General features: G+C 36.3%; 1 protein-coding gene across 1 annotated transcript; it reads left to right on the top strand.

Annotated features, from left to right (window-relative positions):
- Nucleotides 1-237: 237 nt before the first annotated feature.
- LOC133300683 (uncharacterized) lies at nt 238-1,326 on the top strand. The gene has a single exon (XM_061500254.1). It carries the CDS (start codon nt 238-240, stop codon nt 1,324-1,326), a length of 1,089 nt encoding a protein of 362 aa, XP_061356238.1.
- The last annotated feature ends 19,304 nt before the right edge of the window (nt 1,327-20,630 follow it).

Here is a 20,630-nt window from a genome sequence, read left to right as displayed (position 1 = left end):
ATAAACTGGTTCCATTCGTTTCTTGTACATAATAAGCTAATTCAATACAAAGCAAAGGACCTTTTAAGTTCGTGTTCGTCTTTTCTCTCTGTTATGCTTTTGCATGTTGAGTATCACATTCTGATCTTGCATGTTGAAGATCCAGTATCATAAGATGGTATCAGATTTCTCCTTCCGCTGAATTTTCTTTCTCCTTCACTGTTCTTTGTTATTGTTCTTCACCGATTCGTTTTCTCCATGGCGAATCTGCATCATGCTCTTCCAGATTTTTACACTAATCCAGGTAATCCTTTCTTCCTGCATCCAAGCGAGAATCCGGGCTTGGTGCTGGTTACTCCTCCTCTTGATGAGAGGAATTATCATTCTTGGGCCAGATCCATGACTATGGCTCTTTTAACTAAGAACAAATTAGGTTTTGTTGATGGTTCTATTGCACGACCACTGGAAAATGATCCTACATTTCCAACTTGGCTACGATGCAACATGATTGTTTTGTCTTGGATTCATCGATCAATAAGCAGTTCCATTGCTCAATCCATATTATGGATAGATCGAGCCAGTGATGCTTGGTCTGATCTTCAGGGAAGATTTTCTCATTCTGATATATTTCGCATTTCTGATTTGCAAGAAGAAATTTATAAAATGCAACAGGGTGATTGTTTGGTTACTGAGTTCTACACTCAAATGAAGATAATGTGGGATGAACTTGACAACCTAAAACCTCTACCTACCTGTAGCTGTGATGATCCATGTACATGTGGAGGATACAATTTGATGAGAACATATAGGGATCCTGATCAAGTGGTTCGGTTCCTCAAAGGTCTCAATGAGCAATATGCTCATGTGAGATCCCAAGTGATGCTGCTGGATCCTTTTCCCAGCTTAATCAGAGTTTTCTCTATGATCGTTCAACAAGAGAGGCAAATGCTTTGTGAAGTCCTAGTTGATTCAAACACAGAAACCAGAGTTTTCAACAATTTTTCTGATAATCATCAGAAACAGAATTTTGGAAGAGGCAGGGGCCGTGGATTCCCTTCCTTCTTCAATAAGGGACGTGGTTCTGGTAAAGTCTGCACTTACTGTGGCAAGCCTAACCATATTGTTGATATTTGCTATCAAAAGCATGGATATCCTCAAGGTTTCAAACCAAAAGGTCCATCGAATGCTAATTTTGTGGCTCGAAATGATACTGACATTACTGAAGGTGGTGATAATTCAGATTCCATGGTGACTATTTCTCAGGATGAATATCAAAATTTGATCAAGGGTTTGCAATTGAGATCTTCAGTTGAAGAAACTCCAATCAGTTCCACCAATCTCATTTAGACTACTGCCATGAACACTAACACAGGTAGTTTTCACTCCAAATGGCTTCTTGATACTGGAGCTACTGATCACATCAGTTATGTCTCCTCTAATTTGTCTACATTGACTAAAATCAGTCCCATTTCCATCACCTTACCTGATGGTTCACACACCACAGCTCATTTTTCTGGCACTGTCAATTTTTCGTCAACCTTAACTTTGTTTGATGTACTGTTTGTTCCCTCTTTTCATGTCAATTTAATATCAGTCACAAAATTGATCAAAATTCTGTCTTGCTACCTAATATTTCGTGATTCCTACTGTTTTGTGAAACAGATTCATACCAATGTGATGATTGGTTCAGCTGATTTGGTTGAAGGATTGTATGTGATGAGGTCCTCAAGTAGAGATCAGACCACCAACACCAACCACAATTTCAATAGCAAAATTTCTTCTATTTTTCATCATTCTGTAAATAATAATGATGCCTCTATCCTTTGGCATCATAGACTAGGTCATGTACCTTACTCTACCTTACAGCAAATGACAATAAAATTTCCTTTCATTCTTTTTAAAAATATTGCTCCCTGTGATGTTTGTCAATTTGCTAAACAACACAAATTACCATATCCACATAGCAATACCAAAACAACTTCTAATTTTCAATTGATACATGTTGATATTTGGGGCCCTTATTCGACTCCATCTATTCATGGTCATAGATATTTCTTGACCATTGTTGAGGATTTTTCTCGTTTTACTTGGGCACTTTTGTTAAAATCTAAAGGTGAAGCTAGGAAGGCTTTACAAAATTTTATCATCATGATTCAGAATCAGTTCCACTTAACTGTGAAATGTGTTAGATCAGATAATGGACCCGAGTTTGCCATGTCTGCTTTTTATCAAGAAAAAGGTATCTTGCATCAAACAACTTGTGTTGAAAATCCTCAACAAAATGGCATTGTTGAAAGGAAACATCAACACATCCTCAATGTGGCTCGGGCACTTATCTTTCAGTCCAAAATTCCATTGTCATTCTGGTCATATGATATTTCCCATGCCATTCATCTCATCAATCGTTTATCAACTCATTTGCTCAATCATTCCACTCCTTATGATGTTCTATACCAGAAACCTCCCACTCTTATGCATCTCAAGGTTTTTGGATGTCTCTCATATGCTTCTACTCTTCTTTCCCATAGAACTAAATTTGCTCCTAGAGCATATAAAACTGTTTTTCTAGGCTATCAAGACGGTGTTAAAGGCTACATTCTTCTTGATCTCAAAACCAGAAAAAAATTTCTTTCTCGAAATGTCATCTTTTTTGAACATGTGTTCCCTTTTACTACTAAACCAGACCCACCTCAGACTTTATGTCACCCAACTCCAATCCATTTTGATTTTCAAAATCCTATTGATCTCAATTTTACTTCTGATCTTGATACACTGCCAAAACAGCTACCTTCCCCTTTACCTACCAATGATATCCTACCTCATATTCCTACTGTCTCACCTGATCCCACATTGCCAAATCCTCCTTCATCTGATCTCATACGCAGAACTTCCAGACCTAGAAGACAACCTAACTACTTACAAGACTATCACTGCAATTTATCAATCACATCAGCTCCTCAACTCATCTCAGGTATTTCTTCTTCTCCCAAAACTGCACATCCTTTATCCAATGTACTAACCTATGACAGGTGTTCACCTTTCTACAAAAAATATTGTCTCAATATCACTACCCATATAGAACCTCACACTTATTCACAAGCTTCCAAGCATACATCTTGGCAGCAAGCCATGAGAACTGAACTTACAGCCCTTGATCAAAACAGTACATGGAGTCCTGTTCCCCTTCCACCTGGTAAAAGTACCATAGGATGCAAATGGGTATACAAGATTAAACACAATGCTTATGGATCTATTGAACGGTATAAGGCTCGCCTTGTAGCCAAAGGTTATACTCAAATTGAAGGCTTGGACTATCTTGAAACCTTCAGTCCAGTCGCTAAGTTAACCACTGTGCGGCTGTTGCTTTCTCTTGCTTCTGTTAAGCATTGGTTCTTGGAGAAACTTGATGTGAACAATGCCTTCCTCCATGGTGATTTACATGAGGAAGTATACATGACTTTGCCACCTGGACTTGCTTGTTCGGATCCCTCTCTGGTTTGTAAACTTCACAAATCCATTTATGGGCTCAAACAAGCCAGTAGACAGTGGTACTCCAAGTTATCTGCTGCTCTTTCTTCTTTTGGCTATTCCCAATATCAGGCTAATTTTTCTTTGTTCACCAAACAGCAGGGTAGTCATTTTACAGCTTTACTTGTCTATGTTGATGACATTGTTCTCACTGGAAACAACATGGCAGAAATTCAAAGGGTAAAATCGTTTCTGGATGGTCATTTAAAGATCAAGGATTTGGGGAAACTCAAATTTTTTTTTTGGTCTTGAGGTTTCACACTCTTCTTCTGGTATTCTTCTTAATCAAAGAAAGTATACATTGGAGCTTCTTTTCTGATTCTGGATTACCGGGATGTAAACTAGCCCTTACTCCAATGGATCCTTCAGTAAAATTGTGTCGTGACATGGGATAATTACTTCCAGATGCTTCACTATATCGAAGACTCATTGGCCGTCTGCTATATCTGACCACAACTCGCCCTGTTATCAGCTTCAGTGTTCATCAACTAAGCCAATACTTGGCTGCTCCCACTGATGCTCATCTTGAAGCAGCTCATCGAGTTCTTTGATATCTGAAGAGTTCCCCTGCTAAAGGTCTATTCTTTTATGCTACTTCTTCTTTGCAGCTAAATGCATATGCTGATGCTGACTGGGCATGTTGTCCAGACACCCGTAGATCAGTCACAGGTTTCTGTGTGTTTCTTGGCACCTCCCTCATCTCTTGGAGATCAAAGAAACAGACAACAGTATCACGCTCATCCACTGAAGCAGAATATCGTGCATTGGCTTCCATCACATGTGAACTCCAATGGCTATCATTCCTCTTACAAGACTTAGTTGTTCCAAGACCGAAACCAATTGCTGTTTTTTGTGATAACCTCTCTGCCATCCATCTATCTCACAACCCGGTTTTCCATGAAAGATCCAAATATATTGAGTTGGATTGTCACATTACTCGTGAGAAGATACACTCTGGCCTTCTTCATCTGCTTCCTGTTTCCACTCCTGATCAGATTGCTGATGTCTTTACAAAGCCTCTACTATCTTCTCCATTCAACTCTCTTATTGGCAAGCTTGGCCTTCTTGATGTTCATCACCCAGTTCAAGCTTGTGGGGGGGGGGGGTGTTACCAGGCTCTAATGACTTGGGCCCAAAAGATACAACAGGGCCCAATCCAATGTAATTATATTAGTCAGTTTCTTTTGTTTATTCTGTTAGAAGTTAGTTAAAGGTTTAATCACTGATTACTTCTTTTAATTCTTCTTGAACCAGTTGTATAAATAAACTGGTTCCATTCGTTTCTTGTACATAATAAGCTAATTCAACACAAAGCAAAGGACCTTTAAATTCGTGTTCGTCTTTTCTCTCTGTTATGCTTTTGCATGTTGAGTATCACATTCTGATCTTGCATGTTGAAGATCCAGTATCATAAGACACTTATCCAATTTAATTTAGTAAGTTTATTGATTTTTGGTGGTGAGCCTTACACTTTATTCGTGTGGGCAAAAAATTAAATAAAAATTATTATTATATACTTTAAATGTTTATTTTACAGTCGCTCTATTATTTTTACAAGCACATTATGTTGTAGACTTGAAAAATCTTATATATATATATATATATATATATATATATATATATATATAGGGATAAGATCATATTTGACATCAGTGTCAAACTAAAAAGTTTGACACCAAATCTCAACCGTTCATTTCGTCAATGTAACGGTTATAATTTATTGAAAATTAATATTTAATAGATAAGTGTGACCCAATAATTTATACCTAATTTAACAAGCAATGCATATCAATCCATAAAAAATATTACTCCTCATGGAATATGGTGGAACAACAAAAAGAATTAACCCCAGGGTCCAAGAGTTTACTTTTCAAGGTGTTATCCTCTAACTCTTCTCGACTCAAATCACTATAATCTGACCTATTCACAAGGTGGAAATCCATCAACAACACATACAGAACAACAAAATCATCAAATCATCAAACTCAGTATCTCAATGCCATGGTTTACGAGCTTATCCTTATGTTCTTTAAACTCAAGAACACAACCCTAGTCCTCAATGGGTTTCAATGGCGGTTCCACTTCAATATCACAACCTATGACAACACTTCTACACATAACAAAGATCAAAGTATCAATCTCACCATATCTATGCATAAAATTCGAAATCACCTAAAATTAGGGGTGTGCAAAATAATCAAAAAATTGAACTGAATCATGAACCGAACCGAATCGCCCTTAAAATAACCAATTTTTAAAAATCAGTTCATGAACCGAACCGATTTTTGAAGAACCAGTTCATGAACCGAACCGGTTTTTAGAGCCAGTTTAAGAACCAGACCATTTTGAACCGAACCGGAGTTAAACTTTGAAATTTGACATCAAATTCTAATCCTCGATTTTTGTCAATAAATGATTATTATTTACTGAGAATTAATAATTAATTAATAAGTTTGATTGACAGAAATCATAACAGTTGATTGGTGGAAATCAACGGTTAGGATTTGATGTCAAATTTTAAAGTTTAACACTGGTGGTAAGGATCCTATAGATAAGATCCGTTTACAAACTTTTTTTGCAAATTACACTAAGTGCGACCGGTCGTATACTGCATGATTAAAGTATGACCGATCGTACTTAGTGTAGTTTGTAAGAGTTTGTAAACAAAAAAAGTTTGTAAATATAAACTGCCTATATATATATATATATATATATATATATATATATATATATATATTGTACCAAAAACAATTCACATAGTTAATCATTAATTATTAATTATAACATTTTTTTATTAATTAAGTAAGTGGTTAATTTATTATACCGAAGTTAAGTATATTATATATATTTATGTATTTTTCGTATATTGATATATTGTTTTGATCCTTGACAGAACTATTGGTTTTATTGTCATATGACTCATATCACGTCTCTTGTTTCAAATTTCTGTTAATTTACTCTGTTAAAGATGTGTGGTGAGATTTTTTATTTTTAGTTTTTATTTTTACTTTTAACATAAGAAGCAGAGAAGTTTTTTATAGAGTGGGATTCCACGTATTCAGTTATAATTGTAGAAGCAGAGCTAAACAGCAAAAAATATATTAGAAAAAACATCCCATTATCAACCAAAAGTATGAAATGTATCATGTACGAAAAAAAAAAGTTTGAAATGTATCAATAGGTAAAAGAGAAAAATATTTCTGTAGTTTCTTCAGATAAATTATCTGCATTTATTCTCAAAACAATGTTATTTTGATATTGAAAAATTAAAAAATTATAATTATAAAGACTATAATAACCCTGAAATAAATTAAAATTACAAAACACCATGATTTCTACTCCAAAATGACATCGTATTGAGCTTACTGCAGATAACTTATCTGCAGTAACTAACTGCAGAAAAAATGAACCAAAAAAATGTGATCATAATCTTGTTATGGTGAGCTCATCGTGATTGCTTCCATATCTAATTTGAATTTTCGTATAACCAAGAATCTCACACATTATTATCATATGTTATTATTGGGTCCAACATCTTATTTATTTTTATAAAAATAAATAAGTAATGTACCGCTTAGGAAATAAAATAAATCTAAAAAAATTAGAAAATGGAGAAAAATTCTGAGCTCACAAGATTATTGACATTTATATTTTTTTAATATCATTATAAATTTATAATAAGGTTAAACCCTACATTGATTAGACATAGATAAGAATATTGAAATTATTCAAGTATGAGTAGTGATTAAGTCTTACATTGGTTAGACATAGACAAAATTTTGGAGTGAGATGTAGTATCTTATTATGGTTTGTTGCTTGACCCATTGACGGAAGAATCATTTGTAAAATATTTTTGGTTTGAATTGAAAATCAGTTTTGATTTTTTTTGACAAACAACCAAATCACTTTTTAATTAGAAAAATATTTTTTTATCTACTTTGTTTTTATTTATAAAAAAAAAATTAACTAAATCTTTTTTGTTAAGACAATTATTTTTAATTCGGATAAGATAAAATTTAAAAAAGATAGAATTTTATTTTAACCAAAAAAAACACAATAGCTTTGGTATTGATATAAAGGGGGAAAACTATGAGTCATGAGTCAAAGGCAATCTCTCATAGGGCAACTCTATACCTATTTATTTATTGATTATAAGCATGTTAGGTAGCTCTTAAATAGTTCATTACTGAATTTGTTTTAGCTACTATTGTAGACAATAGAGGAACAATTATCCAATGATAATTGAGGACATGTATTTTTGGCTTAGAGTTAAGCCGGAAGCATTTGCAATTGTCCGGGACTTGACAATTCGGGCACAATTTATTTAGGTAAATTGATTTTCCTGAATCTAGAGGTAGATTTGGATGAATTCTTGTATTTGGATAGAAAATATGTTCTACTCTTATACTTTGAAGTGAGCTTAACTTATTATAGCATATTATTTTTTCACTTAATTGCAGTGGTATCTCTTTACTATTTTCTTTATTAGTCAAAGTTATTATTAGTATTGATTTATCGAAAAAATTTATAAACTCAGTTCATGACCTCATCTTGAATTCAAATAGGCCCAACGATATGTTATTTACAAAAATATACTAATGACCATAATCCAATAAAATCTCCAGCAGGGTTTACCAGATATACATTATCGCAACCCAAATCATACGTCATAAGAATTTTCTGCGAACCGAGTAACAAGCAATTAATAACCACACACACAAAAAAAAGGAAAAAGGGAAAAATAAAAGAAAGGGAATAAGCATACCTTATCATGGTTAACAAGAAGAGTGTGGCTTATTATTTCGGTTGGAATTCTTGAGCCTCAAAATCTGAATCCTTCTCCATCTTACTTGAGCTGCTTTTGCTCTACTCAAATCCCTGTTCGCAATAGTCCAATCGAACGGTTGATAAGAATTCGCTTGGATCAACTCTTCATGAGAGAGCTTCATATCATGAATGGCAAGTGGATCATTGTTACTGTTGACATTTTGGTGTAGATTTTCAGCAATGACCAAGGCATTGGCATGAACCAATTGCAAACTGGGATTTTTGCATTTACTTTTAGTGCCATTACTTTGCTGTAAGAAACGGCAGTTTTGATTAATAAAAAAAGAGAGGATTGCACCCATCACCAGAAAAGAAACAAAGCAACTTAAGTAAATCCCAGGTCAAAAGAAAAGAAAAAACATAAGCAAAACAAGCAGCAATTAAGAAGGAGCAATCATTATCAGGATAGAGGCAATTACCTCTTCTTTCCTTGTTTTTATCTTCAAATTGAAGGTATGATCATAGAAACACTTCACAGTGTCTATTTCTTGCACATGAAACAATAAGAAAGAAGATAAAAATACGGATTAAAAATTCAAGAAAAGGCCAAAAACAACCAATTAAAAACAAGGTAAACTCTTTCACCAAAAAAAAAAAATACAAGGTAAACTAAAAGGAGAAAAAAATAATTAGCTTACTTGACAGCTTAGCTTTTGTTTTTGTCAAGTCTTCTATAACGTTAACATAATCTTCCCTCTTCTAGAAAATTTGACACAAAAAGCAAACCCAAATATTAGATAACTGAGAAGCTCATATTCCTCCAGGAGGTAGATTGGGGCGTGGGCATAGGGGTCTTTATGACACAATCAATAATTCAATTCATTTTCAATTTTGGTCCATCATATTCATGCATTTACTATTCATGTGACGGTATTGATACTACTAAAGGGTGTTCTATTTGCTCGTAGCTCGCGATTGATACTGGATAAAGCAAATATTGGTTTTTGTTTCCCTTGTGATCATTCAACCCCGACTAACGAAGGTGGGGTGAAGACAATCCTTACACGTAGTCTTACCCTTTTATTATTGCAAAGAAACTCATTATTTAAAATATTTAAAATATTTTTTATAAAAAAATAGAAAAGATAAATAAAGAAAATAATATAACATACCCTTTTGCAAGAGAATTTTATTCTCAAAGATTTGGGCTTCTCCTTTGATTCAAAGAACATAGGGTTTGTAAGAATCGAAATCTACCTTTCGACCACCGCAACAACATCACCGTGATGCAACTACATTGGTGAAGAAGAAAGATAATGGGTAATGTTTGCAGATCTCCTCTTTCAGCAACCCCAAGTGAATGGCATTCCAGACAAGTGTAGATGGGGTCTAGCGACTTCCAATTATGTTTCACTGAACATGGTGGACAACATTGAATAGTGGGTAATAACACCGGTTGAGTATCGAAAGAATGGGGGTACTCTACTATTATTTATACTATAATTAGCCGTGTGCATGCTTCAGTTTGGTTCGTCAAATTTATTAGCTGAACCGAACTGAATTAGAAAAAATAATTCTTATTTTAGAATTAAATTACTTTATTAGTTCAGTTCAGTTTCGAACTCGTTTGAACCAGTTCGGTTCAGTTTTGGATTGATTTTTAAAATTAATTTGAATCAAAATAATAATTACAAAAAGATTAAAAATTAAAATATATATATATACAAATAATACTGAAAATTTAAAAAATAATTAGAAATTATTAGGAGTATAGAATACTGCTCCTTGCTTAGTTTAAATTGTCTTGATGTAACCGTCTGTTACTGTTCCGTTACTGTTTTGTAACTGACTGTGAATTAGTCACTGAATTAACACTACTATATAAATAGTAGTTCTTTGTAACCTTTTAATAATCAATTTTATAATCTCACGATCTAGAACTTTCTTAATGGCCTTTTCTCTCTTCTCTCTCTTCTTTTCTCTGAACGCCTTTATGGTATCAGAGCCCACTCTGAGGGCCTGAACCATTTTTCTTTCTTCTTCTATGGCTTCCGCTTCATCATCTCCAACACGAACCAGTGGAACCATATCCACTGTGAGCAAAGCTTCTTCTATGGAAAACACAACTCCTTCTCTGTTTCATTACCAGATCTTTGTGAAATTGACGGAAGAGAACTATCTTTTCTGGAATCAGATAGTTGAACCAATCATTACTTCACACAATCTGCATCGTTTCTTGATAAATCCTAAGATTCTGTTGCAGTTCTTGTCATAGGAAGATCGTCAAAATGAAGAAACAAATCCAGAGTACACTAAATGGCTAACGCAAGACCAGATGCTTCTCACATGGCTGCTTTCTACTCTTTCTGAACCAGTTGTCAATGAAATCCTTGGTGTGCATCATTCACATGAAGCTTGGGAGAAAATCCATAAACTATTTCATGGATTGATGAAGTCTAAAGCAAGACATCTCAAATCTGAGCTCAAAACGATAAAGAAAGGAGGCAAAACAATGCAAGAATATTTGTCTCGCATCAAATCTCTTTGTCACTCTCTCAAAGCCATAAAATGCGCAGTACCAGAAGGTCAGCACATTGAGTCCATTCTCGAAGGTCTACCATCCGAGTACAACGCGTTCGTTCTCAGCGTTCACACTCGTGAAAAATAGTATGCTCTCGATGATCTTGCAATAGATATTTTAGCACATGAATAGCTTCTACTGAAGCAGAACGAGAGTCTTCTCAACGATTTAGGCACTGTCAATCTTGCTCAGCATGCACAGAGTCACAAGCAATCAGGTGACGAAGATGCTCTGTTTGCCCCTGTTACAGCGATTCAGAAACAGAGCATGAACCAGACACCTTCGCACAGTGATTATGGAGGATCTGGTTCTACAAGCTCATTCAACTGTGGTCGAGGAAGGTTTGATGGCAGAAACAATAGAGGAAGAGGTCGTGGAACTAGAGCCAATGTCCACTGTCAACTTTGTTACAAGTATAGTCATGACGTTCGCTCTTGCTGGTTTCGATACGATGAAAATTTCGTTCCCAACCTTCCTCCTCCAACTGATGCAATGAATCAACAATTCTTTAACTCTTCTTCTCAACAACAACCACGTTCCTTCCAGTATGTTCGTCAGATTAACAATCCTGCTCCACAACAAGCCATGTTTGCTGCTTAATCTGGTCTTCTTCCAACTCCAACAACACCTGCATTGGAGAGGTATCCTGACTCTGGAGCATCACATCATATTACTGCTAATCCATCGAATCTGATACAGAGCCAACAATTGTTTGGTTCAGACCAAGTTCTAATTGGAAATGGCCAAGGTTTGACGGTAAATGCTATAGGCTCTTCTAAGTTTGTTTCACCTATTGACTCACACACTCAACTACACTTGAAAAACTTGCTTCATGTTCCTTCGATTATGAAGAATTTGATTAGTCTCAGTAAGTTTGCTCAAGATAATCATGTGTATTTTGAGTTTCATCCCACTGTTTGCTATGTCAAATCGCAGGTGTCCAATAAAGTCCTCCTTCAAGGCAATGTTGGTGAAGATGGCTTATATTGCTTTACTGATATCAATCCCCTTCAAGGAACAGTTTCCTCTTCAGAGTCTTCTCTACATAAAACTTCACATAGTGTTACTCAATCTCCTTTCCTTCGTAAAAGTTCAACTGTTCAACCATGTAGCTCTTCTCTTTCTGTTGTAAATCAGTCTGAGAATGTACCTTGTGAAACACATTCACAATATTTCTTATGGCACTGTAGGCTAGGACATCCACATACTGATACTGTAAAAAATGTACTCACCACCTGCAATATCTTATTCAATAATAAAATTGTCTTGGATTTTTGCAAGTCTTATTGTATTGGCAAAGCTCATCGTTTACCCTCCTCTCTTTCTTCTACTGTCTATACTAACCCTTTTGAACTGGTTTACAGTGATCTTTGGGGGGTCCAGCCCCTGTAAAATCAATCTCTGGATAATCATATTACATCTCATTTGTGGATGCTTCAATTAGATATACATAGATCTACCCTTTAAAACAAAAATTTGATGATTTATCCATCTTCAAGGAATTTCATTTAATGGTAACCAATCAATTTCAACTTCCTATTAAAGCTGTCCAAACTGACTGGGGAGGTGAATTTAGAGTGTTTCCCCAATATCTCAAGCTTCATGGCATTTTGCATCATATAGCTTGTCCTCATACACATCACCAAAATGGTGTTGTGGAATGCAAACACAGACATGTAGTGGAAACAGGTCTCACTCTTCTTTCTCATGCTTCTCTTCCGTTTAAATTTTGGGACTTTGCTTTTACCTCAGTTGTGTACCTTATCAACCGCCTACCTATAGTAGCTTTATCATATGTTGTCCCCTACACCAAGCTCTTTAAATCAGCTCCAAATTATCAATTTCTTAAGGTATTTGGGTGTGCTTGCTTCCCTTTTCTTCGCCCTTCCAACAAACACAAGCTTGAGTTTCGCTCTCAAGAGTGCTTATTTTTGGGTTACTCTTCAAGTCATAAAGGTTACATTTGCCAAAATTCTGATGGAAGAATTTTTGTGTCAAAAGATGTACTCTTTAATGAATATTGTTTTCCCTATGCTTCATGGACTTCTAGCAAGCATTCCTCATCTCCAGTGTCTAGCCCTTCCATTGTTCCTCTAATGTTTACCTCATCTTCTTCTTTCTCCTCTCTGCCAAAGCCTCAAGATCACTGTAATCCACTTCAACCACCAAGAGACAGTCCACTTCAAACACCAGAGGCAATCCACTCTTCACATTCTTCTAGTCCTCAACATTTTTCTGCACACATTGATTCTCTATCTTTCTCTTCTAACACCACTAGTTCTACTCCAGCGTCTTCTTCTCCATCTTCTTCTCATTCTGAGTATCAATCTTCTATTTTAGTTAGTCCACCCTCTTCCATACACTCTATTACTACCAGATCTAAGTCCCTTGCTCGGTCCCTTGCCTTATTGAGTCATGTAGAGCCTTCTACGGTCAAACAGGCCCTTTCTAACCCCATCTGGATTGAGGCTATGCATGCTGAGTTTAATGCACTTAAAACTAACAATACTTCGACACTTGTATCTTTGCCTCCAAACAGGTCTCCTATAGGCTGCAAATGGGTGTTTCGTGTCAAAGAAAATGCTAATGGCACCGTTAACAAGTACAAGGCCCGGTTGGTAGTCAAAGCCTTCCATCAACAAGCCAGTTTCGACTACAACGGAACCTTTTCACCTGTTGTTCGACCAGTTACAGTTCGGATCATGTTGACTCTTGCTCTTACTCATGGCTGGCCTCTTCGACAATTAGACTTCAGCAATGCCTTTTTAAATGGTGATTTGGAGGAAGAGGTCTATATGACTCAACCTCCAGGCTTTGAATGCAGTGATAAAAGTCTGGTTTGCAGGCTCAATAAGTCTCTATATGGACTCAAACAAGCCCCACGGGCATGGTTTGATAAGCTCAAGCTATGTCTTTCTCAGTTGGGTTTCTCTTCTAGTCGTTGTGATCCATCTCTGTTTCTCCTTCACTCTGGCAGCAAGTGCATCTACATACTGGTGTATATAGATGACATTATCATCACTGGTAATGATGCAAACTATATTCAGCAATTGATAGCTAATCTACACTCCACCTTTGCTTTAAAGGATCTTGGTTATTTGGATTATTTTTTGGGTGTTGAAGTTAAGAGACCAGCACCTGATGTCATTTTTCTTTCTCAAGCCAAATACATTTGTGATCTCTTAAGCAGATCTGCAATGCATGATGCAAAGAGCATTGTTACTCCCATACCTTCTAGCTGTAAGCTCATCAAACATGGCTCTCATTACTTTGATGATCCTTCTCACTATCGGTCAATTGTTGGAGCTCTCCAATATGCAACAATAACGCGACCTGAGATCAATTTTGCAGTTAATAAAGTCTGTCAATTTATGGCCCAGCCTCTTGTTGAGCATTGGAAAATTGTAAAAAGAATCCTTCGATATCTAAAAGGCACTGATTCATTTGGCCTTCACTTGCATTCTGCCTCTCCCACTGCCCCTCTTCGTCTCACTGCTTATTGTGATGCAGATTGGGCAAGTGACCCTGATGATCGACGTTCCACATCTGGTGCTTGTCTCTTCTTGGGTCCTAATCTTGTCTCTTGGTGGTCCAAGAAGAAAACCTTGGTGGCAAGGTCTAGTACCGAAGCTGAATACAGGAGTTTAGCTCTCACATGTGTAGAACTGTTATGGATCCAGTCTCTATTACGTGAACTGTAAGTTTCTTTTTTAACTCCATCAGTTTTATGTGATAATTTGAGCACAGTGGCCTTGTCTCGCAATCCAGTCCTTCATGCTCGCACCAAGCATATGGAACTCGATATATCCTTTGTTCGTGAAAGGGTTCTAGCAAAAGAATTGATTGTCTCTCATGTTCCTTCTCAAGACCAAGTTGCAGACACTCTCACTAAGGCCCTTCCATCTACCAGATTTTTTGAGTTGAGACACAAACTCAAAGTTTTGTATACTGTCCAAAATCTCCGAGTTTAAGGGGGTGTATTAGGAGTATAGAATACTGCTCATTGCTTAGTTTAAATTGTCTTGATGTAACCGTCTGTTACTGTTCCGTTACTGTTTTGTAACCTTCCGTTACTGTTTTGTAACCTTCCGTTACTGTTTTGTAATTGTCTGTGAATTAGGCACTGAATTAACACTACTATATAAATAGTAGTTCTCTGTAACCTTTTAATAATCAATTTTATAATCTCACGATCTAGAACTTTCTCAATGGCCTTTTCTCTCTTCTCTCTCTTCTTTTCTCTGAACGCCTTTAGAAATAAAATACATTAGAGTAAAAAGAATAAAATTAAATTAAAAACTAAATAGATAAAAATATAAAAAAGAAGACAATAAATAAATAAATAAGAGAAGAAAATATAGAGGAAAAAAGAAAAATAAATGAAAAGAAAAGGAAAAAATTAGTTTGGTTTATGAATTGTTTTTTAGTTCAAGAACTAGTATTTAAAAATAGTTAATTTCAAAAATTTATTTCTAAAAATTAATATTTTTATGTGTAGTACTTTTCGTGATTCTTTTGCACATCTCTAAATCATATGAAAAATGTGAAATATTAAAACATTATAAATATAAATAATACCACAAATTTGAGAGAAAAAAAGAAATAAACAATTAATAAAAAAATAAAATAAAAATAAGAGTGAGAAATACATAAAAGAAAAAGAAATAACTAAAGAAATAAAGTAATAAAAATAAAGATAAAAGAAGGAACAAAATAAATAAGGAAGAAAAATAGAGAGAAAAAATATATAAAAAATAAGAGAAAAAAAACAATTCGGTTCATGGTTTTTAAACCAGTTCATTTCTTAAACTGGTTTTGAAAATCAATTCGGTTCATAAACTAGTTCAATTCATGAATTGATTTTTCAGAAACAGTTCGATTCAAGAACTGATTTGAAAAAGCAGTTTAGTTCAAGAACTGATTTTTAAAAACCAATTTTTTTAGTGTAGTTCGGTTCAGTTTAATTTTTTGGTTCTTTTGCACACCTCTACATGTATGCAAAAGTTTAGCCTTTAATTTTATTTTTTTAGAATGTATAGTTTCTTTGCACAAAAGTCACATCGAACCCTACAACAAGCCTGTTTTTTAGCTTGTTTATATATTGGAAGATAATTATTGCTACAGATATTGTTCTTCCTAAGAGACAGAAGTGTCTAGCCAATGACTAGTGGATTGATTTAGGATCAGATACTCTCTCTTGGTATCTATGAACTAGATATCTTGATGTAGCAGATCACTGTACACAACTATGACAGCGTTAGCCAATAGGGTGTGTATGCACAGTGACAACATAACTGTTTGAGAGAGATTATATCATACTTGTAGGTTTTATCTCCTATTTACATAGTTTACCTTATGGTATTGGAATTCTGGCCCTTACAATCCGTAAGCCCAATTGTATTCTTGCATAATTGTCCTGCATTTATCCTTTATCGGGCTTTTTAGGCGTATGGGATTTATGCAGGTCCATAACATTTTCCCCCTACCTAGTAGCTTGGTTGTCCGGGCTATTTCGGTGCATAATGGCTTTTTAACCTTGTTTTTGTTTGGATCTTTATTTTTGATTTGTATCTCGAATTGGTCATTTTCAATATGTTGATATCTTGTCCAGATAAATCGGATCAGGATTGTTTATAAACTCTGCTCTAATTTTGCTATATTTCAATCAATAATTGGACCTCTTCAAATTGATATAAGGTTTATCTTTCTGGTCTCTCAGCTTGGGTATCTGGGTTATTGGAGTGCATCGTATTGTTGCATAAATGACTGAGTTAACTTTGCTTCCCTGGCCCTCATAACACGCATACCTGAGATGCTATAGTGTCTTCTTTTCACCTTCGGTTCAGTGTTAGTCCGAGGTAAAGTATTACTTCGAGATCACCATAATTTGTTATGGTATAATCCTTTCAGATCTCGGTTTAATCAACTAGACTTACTTTTGAAGTTGTTATCTCTTCCAGGCAATGATGACTTCTTTCCAGGTGGCGTTCTTTGATTCGTTTAACGTGCGACACAAACTGTCGGACGTCATTTGCATTTAATGCAAACTATCAGGACATCCTTCAACCGTCTTACCTGGCATGTGATATTACAACTTTACCCTTGCCTTTTCATTTCGTGTGTTTTAGCTGTTTGATTTTTCCTTCTTTATCTTGCCTGACTTTCATTATCTCCACTTGCTGGTATTTTTGCTTTCTTTGGATCTTTGTTCCTTCATCTTTTTCTGATGGCTCTTCTCCTCTTTTTTGTTTCTCCATCCTTTTCAAGCAGGTTTTTCTTGTATCATAACATACTAGCTTCATTTCTTTACGATTGTAGCTTATATTAGTGATTTCACTTGCACTTATTCGTATGTCTTATATGTTTCTGAATTGTAAGCCCTAATATAAACTTTTTCTTGCTGATTTCTAGCTTTGTTGTTTGGTGTTTGTCTTTAAGCACACCTTATTTTTGTATTGTCTTTTCTGCTTATAACTGATTTTGGATCTTCATTGTAAGGAACTGATTGTGAATCATTCTTGTTCTCCCTTTTAAACCAATTTTTAGTATGAGTGAGGGAAGTTGCAATGGTAGGGGTAAAACAACCTTCCCTCGGGGCTTTGGTTGAAGTGATGAGATTGAAAAAGAAGAAGAAAATTTCATCTAGAGTCTTTCTCTAGGTCAGAGGTACTAGATTTTTGGAAGACCTTGAATTGAAGAAGAAAAATAGACTACAATGTTGCAGGGGTATTGTGGTGGAAGGCGTGCGAAGAGATTCGGATCCCAGCCCCCTTTAAACCGAGGTCGTGGCCGAGGTAGAGGCCGTAATTCTGAAACTGGTACTCCAGGTATTAGGACATTTATGATTCCATCCTCGAAAATGGAGGAGCTATCATCTTCAGCTTTGCTTGCCTTTACCCCCTCTGAAAATGTCCAATTTAGGTCTGCTCCTATCTCTAATAACCAATAAAAGATGAATACCTCTTTGCCAACTGTAACTACAAGCCCAATTAATTTGACCTATGAGCCTTTTCTTTCTTGTGTGTATCTGGGTTCCAAATTCATTTAACAAGGCAACAATTTCATGGCTGCTATCGTCTTAGGTAGTTGCAACCATCAAGAAAAGACTCGGGAATCGGGTTCCATTTATGATAATATGAATCTTCCAATTGATGTCTCAGATGATTCCTTTAGTTCATCTAGTAGTAATTTATGTAGTTCAGGTATATGTATCTCTTGTTTTAATCCCTATATTTTCTTATTCTAGGTTTTTATGGAGTCATCTTCTGCAGAACTAGAGATTGAGGTAGCTTCTGCTAACCAAGGATCAGCACCTCCAAGTGCTGATTTAATCAGAAAGTATCCTTGGGTTACTATTGAAGTTTTAAGCTTCAGATCAGATATGAGTGCTGAGGACATAACCAGGCTTCCCATTGGCAACTTAGTTGGATTCAATATATTCCCACCCATAGAGAACAAACTTGTTTGCTCAGGAAGGAATTCAGAGGAGCCTCTTTTCTTTTTCTTTTACCTCGATCTAGTGATTAAGGTTGGTCTCCAATTTCCCTTTTTCGGCTTCCAAATAGACCTTTTGAACCATCTTCATCTTGCTCCAACCCAAATACACCCCAATGGTTGGGCATACGCAGTGGCTTTCGAGTAGTTGTGTCTATCTTTGAGCTTGCACTATACCATTGCCCCTTTTCTTCACTTTTTTAATGTATATACTCCACGAACCGGGTATGAGGCACCATAATTAAAGGGATGGACCAGTATCCGTGGTCGCGTTAGTATCTATGGTTATCCCTCAGAGAAGTTGTTCTCTATATATAGCGATTCTTTCAAGGATTTTAAGGGTTCATTCTTCAAAGTTGTTGGTGAAGTCGGACAATGGCCCTTGGTTTGTATCCTCTAATGAGGTAGAAGGGAATTTTCCTCTTTACTGGACCCAAGAGGATCATTTGTTGAAAGCAGCCGACCTTAATTTGAAGTTATTATTTGAAGATAAGGTCGCTATCGATACGTTATTGAGCCATGTGACCAAACATGGTCATGTTACCACTGCCTCCTTTGTGTCTATGGCACAGGCCATTCCAAGCAAGCCATTGAGTATGCTATGTTAAATTGCTTGAACTTTTGTTGCAGCTCTCTCTAGCTGAGGTATATATTTTTGAATATGATCTTCTCTTGTTGAATTACAGGTTCGCAGATGACGGAGCCGGGTTATATATTGGCTTTCAACAAGAAGAAGTCGTCTTCCAACTCCGAGCGAAAAGCCAAAAAAAAAGACCTATGCTGCAACCACCACAATTTTGCAACCCACAGGGAAACATGCAAGTGTGGTGAAATCCAAAACTACATCTGCTTCCCAAGTTGAGTTTCCAAGTGGTACCACTTCAAAAACAATGGTTACAATAGACAAATGGACGTTAGTGTCTCCCTTGCCTGTTTGATTAAGGAGAATGTTGGGTTTTAAACTTTATTTAATTAAAGAAAATAGAAAATGAAGAGTTTTGTGATAAAGGGGTGTGTCTCCTAGGAATTTGTTAGTGGACATTAATGAGTTTAAAGTTTCTAAGAAGTAGTCATTAATGTGTTTAGATTTCCTAAGTTAGTCATTAGTATTTCTAGTTATTTGCTATTGCTTTTAAATAGTACCATGTAAATCATTTGAATGTAAGGCTTGAATGTTAAAAGATATACAAAGAGGTATATTTAGAGAACTCCTTGTGTGTTTGAAGTGTTTGAGAGAAACACCATTAGAGGACCTGTGATTCACAAATTGGTATCAGAGCTTGAGTTATGGAGAGTGTGAGCACTTCCAGTATGTCGTTGCCCCGCATGACAAAGGCGAATTACGTGAATTGGAGTATCCAGATGAAGGCGTTGCTCGGATCCCAGGATGCTTGGGATGTTGTTCAGGACGGTTTTGTTGAACCTGCAACCACTGCAGGATTTACAGCTGCTCAAACCAAGGTGTTGAAAGAGACGCATGCGAAGGACAAGTCGGCCTTATACACGCTTTTCCAAGCTATAGACGAGTCCGGATTTGAGAAGATAGCAGGAGCAACGACGTCTAAGGAAGCATGGGACATCTTGGAAAATGTCTATAAAGGTGCTGACCGAGTAAAGCAGGTCCGACTTCAAACTCTACGTGGCGAGTTGGAAGGCATGAAGATGAAAGATTCAGAGGGTGTATCCGAGTTCATCACCCGAGTTCAAGCCGTGGTGAATCAGTTAAAGCAGAATGATGAGCAGATATCTGAGACTAGAGTTGTTGAGAAGATTCTGAGGTCGCTGACTGACGACTTCGAAAATGTGGTATGTGCAATTGAGGAGTCGAAGGACTTGGCTACGCTTTCTGTTGAAGAGCTAGCAGGTTCCCTTGAGGCGCATGAGCAGTGCAAGAAGAAGAAAAAGGAGGAGTCGCTGGAGCAAGCACTCCAGACAAAAACAACCATTAAAGATGAGAAGGCGCTCTATTCTCAGAGTGTCCGAGGTAGAGGTCGTGGACGAGCTGGACGTGGAAATGGCCGAGGTGGTCGTGGCCGAGGTCATGAGGTGAGAAATGAAGAAAGAGCTGAGTCGAGTCAGAGAGGAAGAGGACGTGGCCGAGGTGGAAGAGGTCGGTGGTCAAATCAAACAAATGTGGAATGTTACAAGTGTGACAAGTATGGCCATTACTCAAGAGATTGCAACTCGGACAAGTGTTACAACTGTGGCCGAGTTGGGCATTTCGCTAATTATTGTCGAGATGAAAGAAAAGTTGACGAGGCTTCAAACCTCGCTGTAGAAG

The sequence above is a fragment of the Gastrolobium bilobum genome, unplaced genomic scaffold, assembly GCF_033153095.1.
Source record: "Gastrolobium bilobum isolate Gb01-03AN ecotype WA unplaced genomic scaffold, APGP_CSIRO_Gbil_v1 utg65199, whole genome shotgun sequence".
NCBI lineage: Eukaryota > Viridiplantae > Streptophyta > Magnoliopsida > Fabales > Fabaceae > Gastrolobium > Gastrolobium bilobum.
Note: the sequence above shows the minus strand (reverse complement) of the source record. Positions and strands in the feature narration are given on the sequence as shown.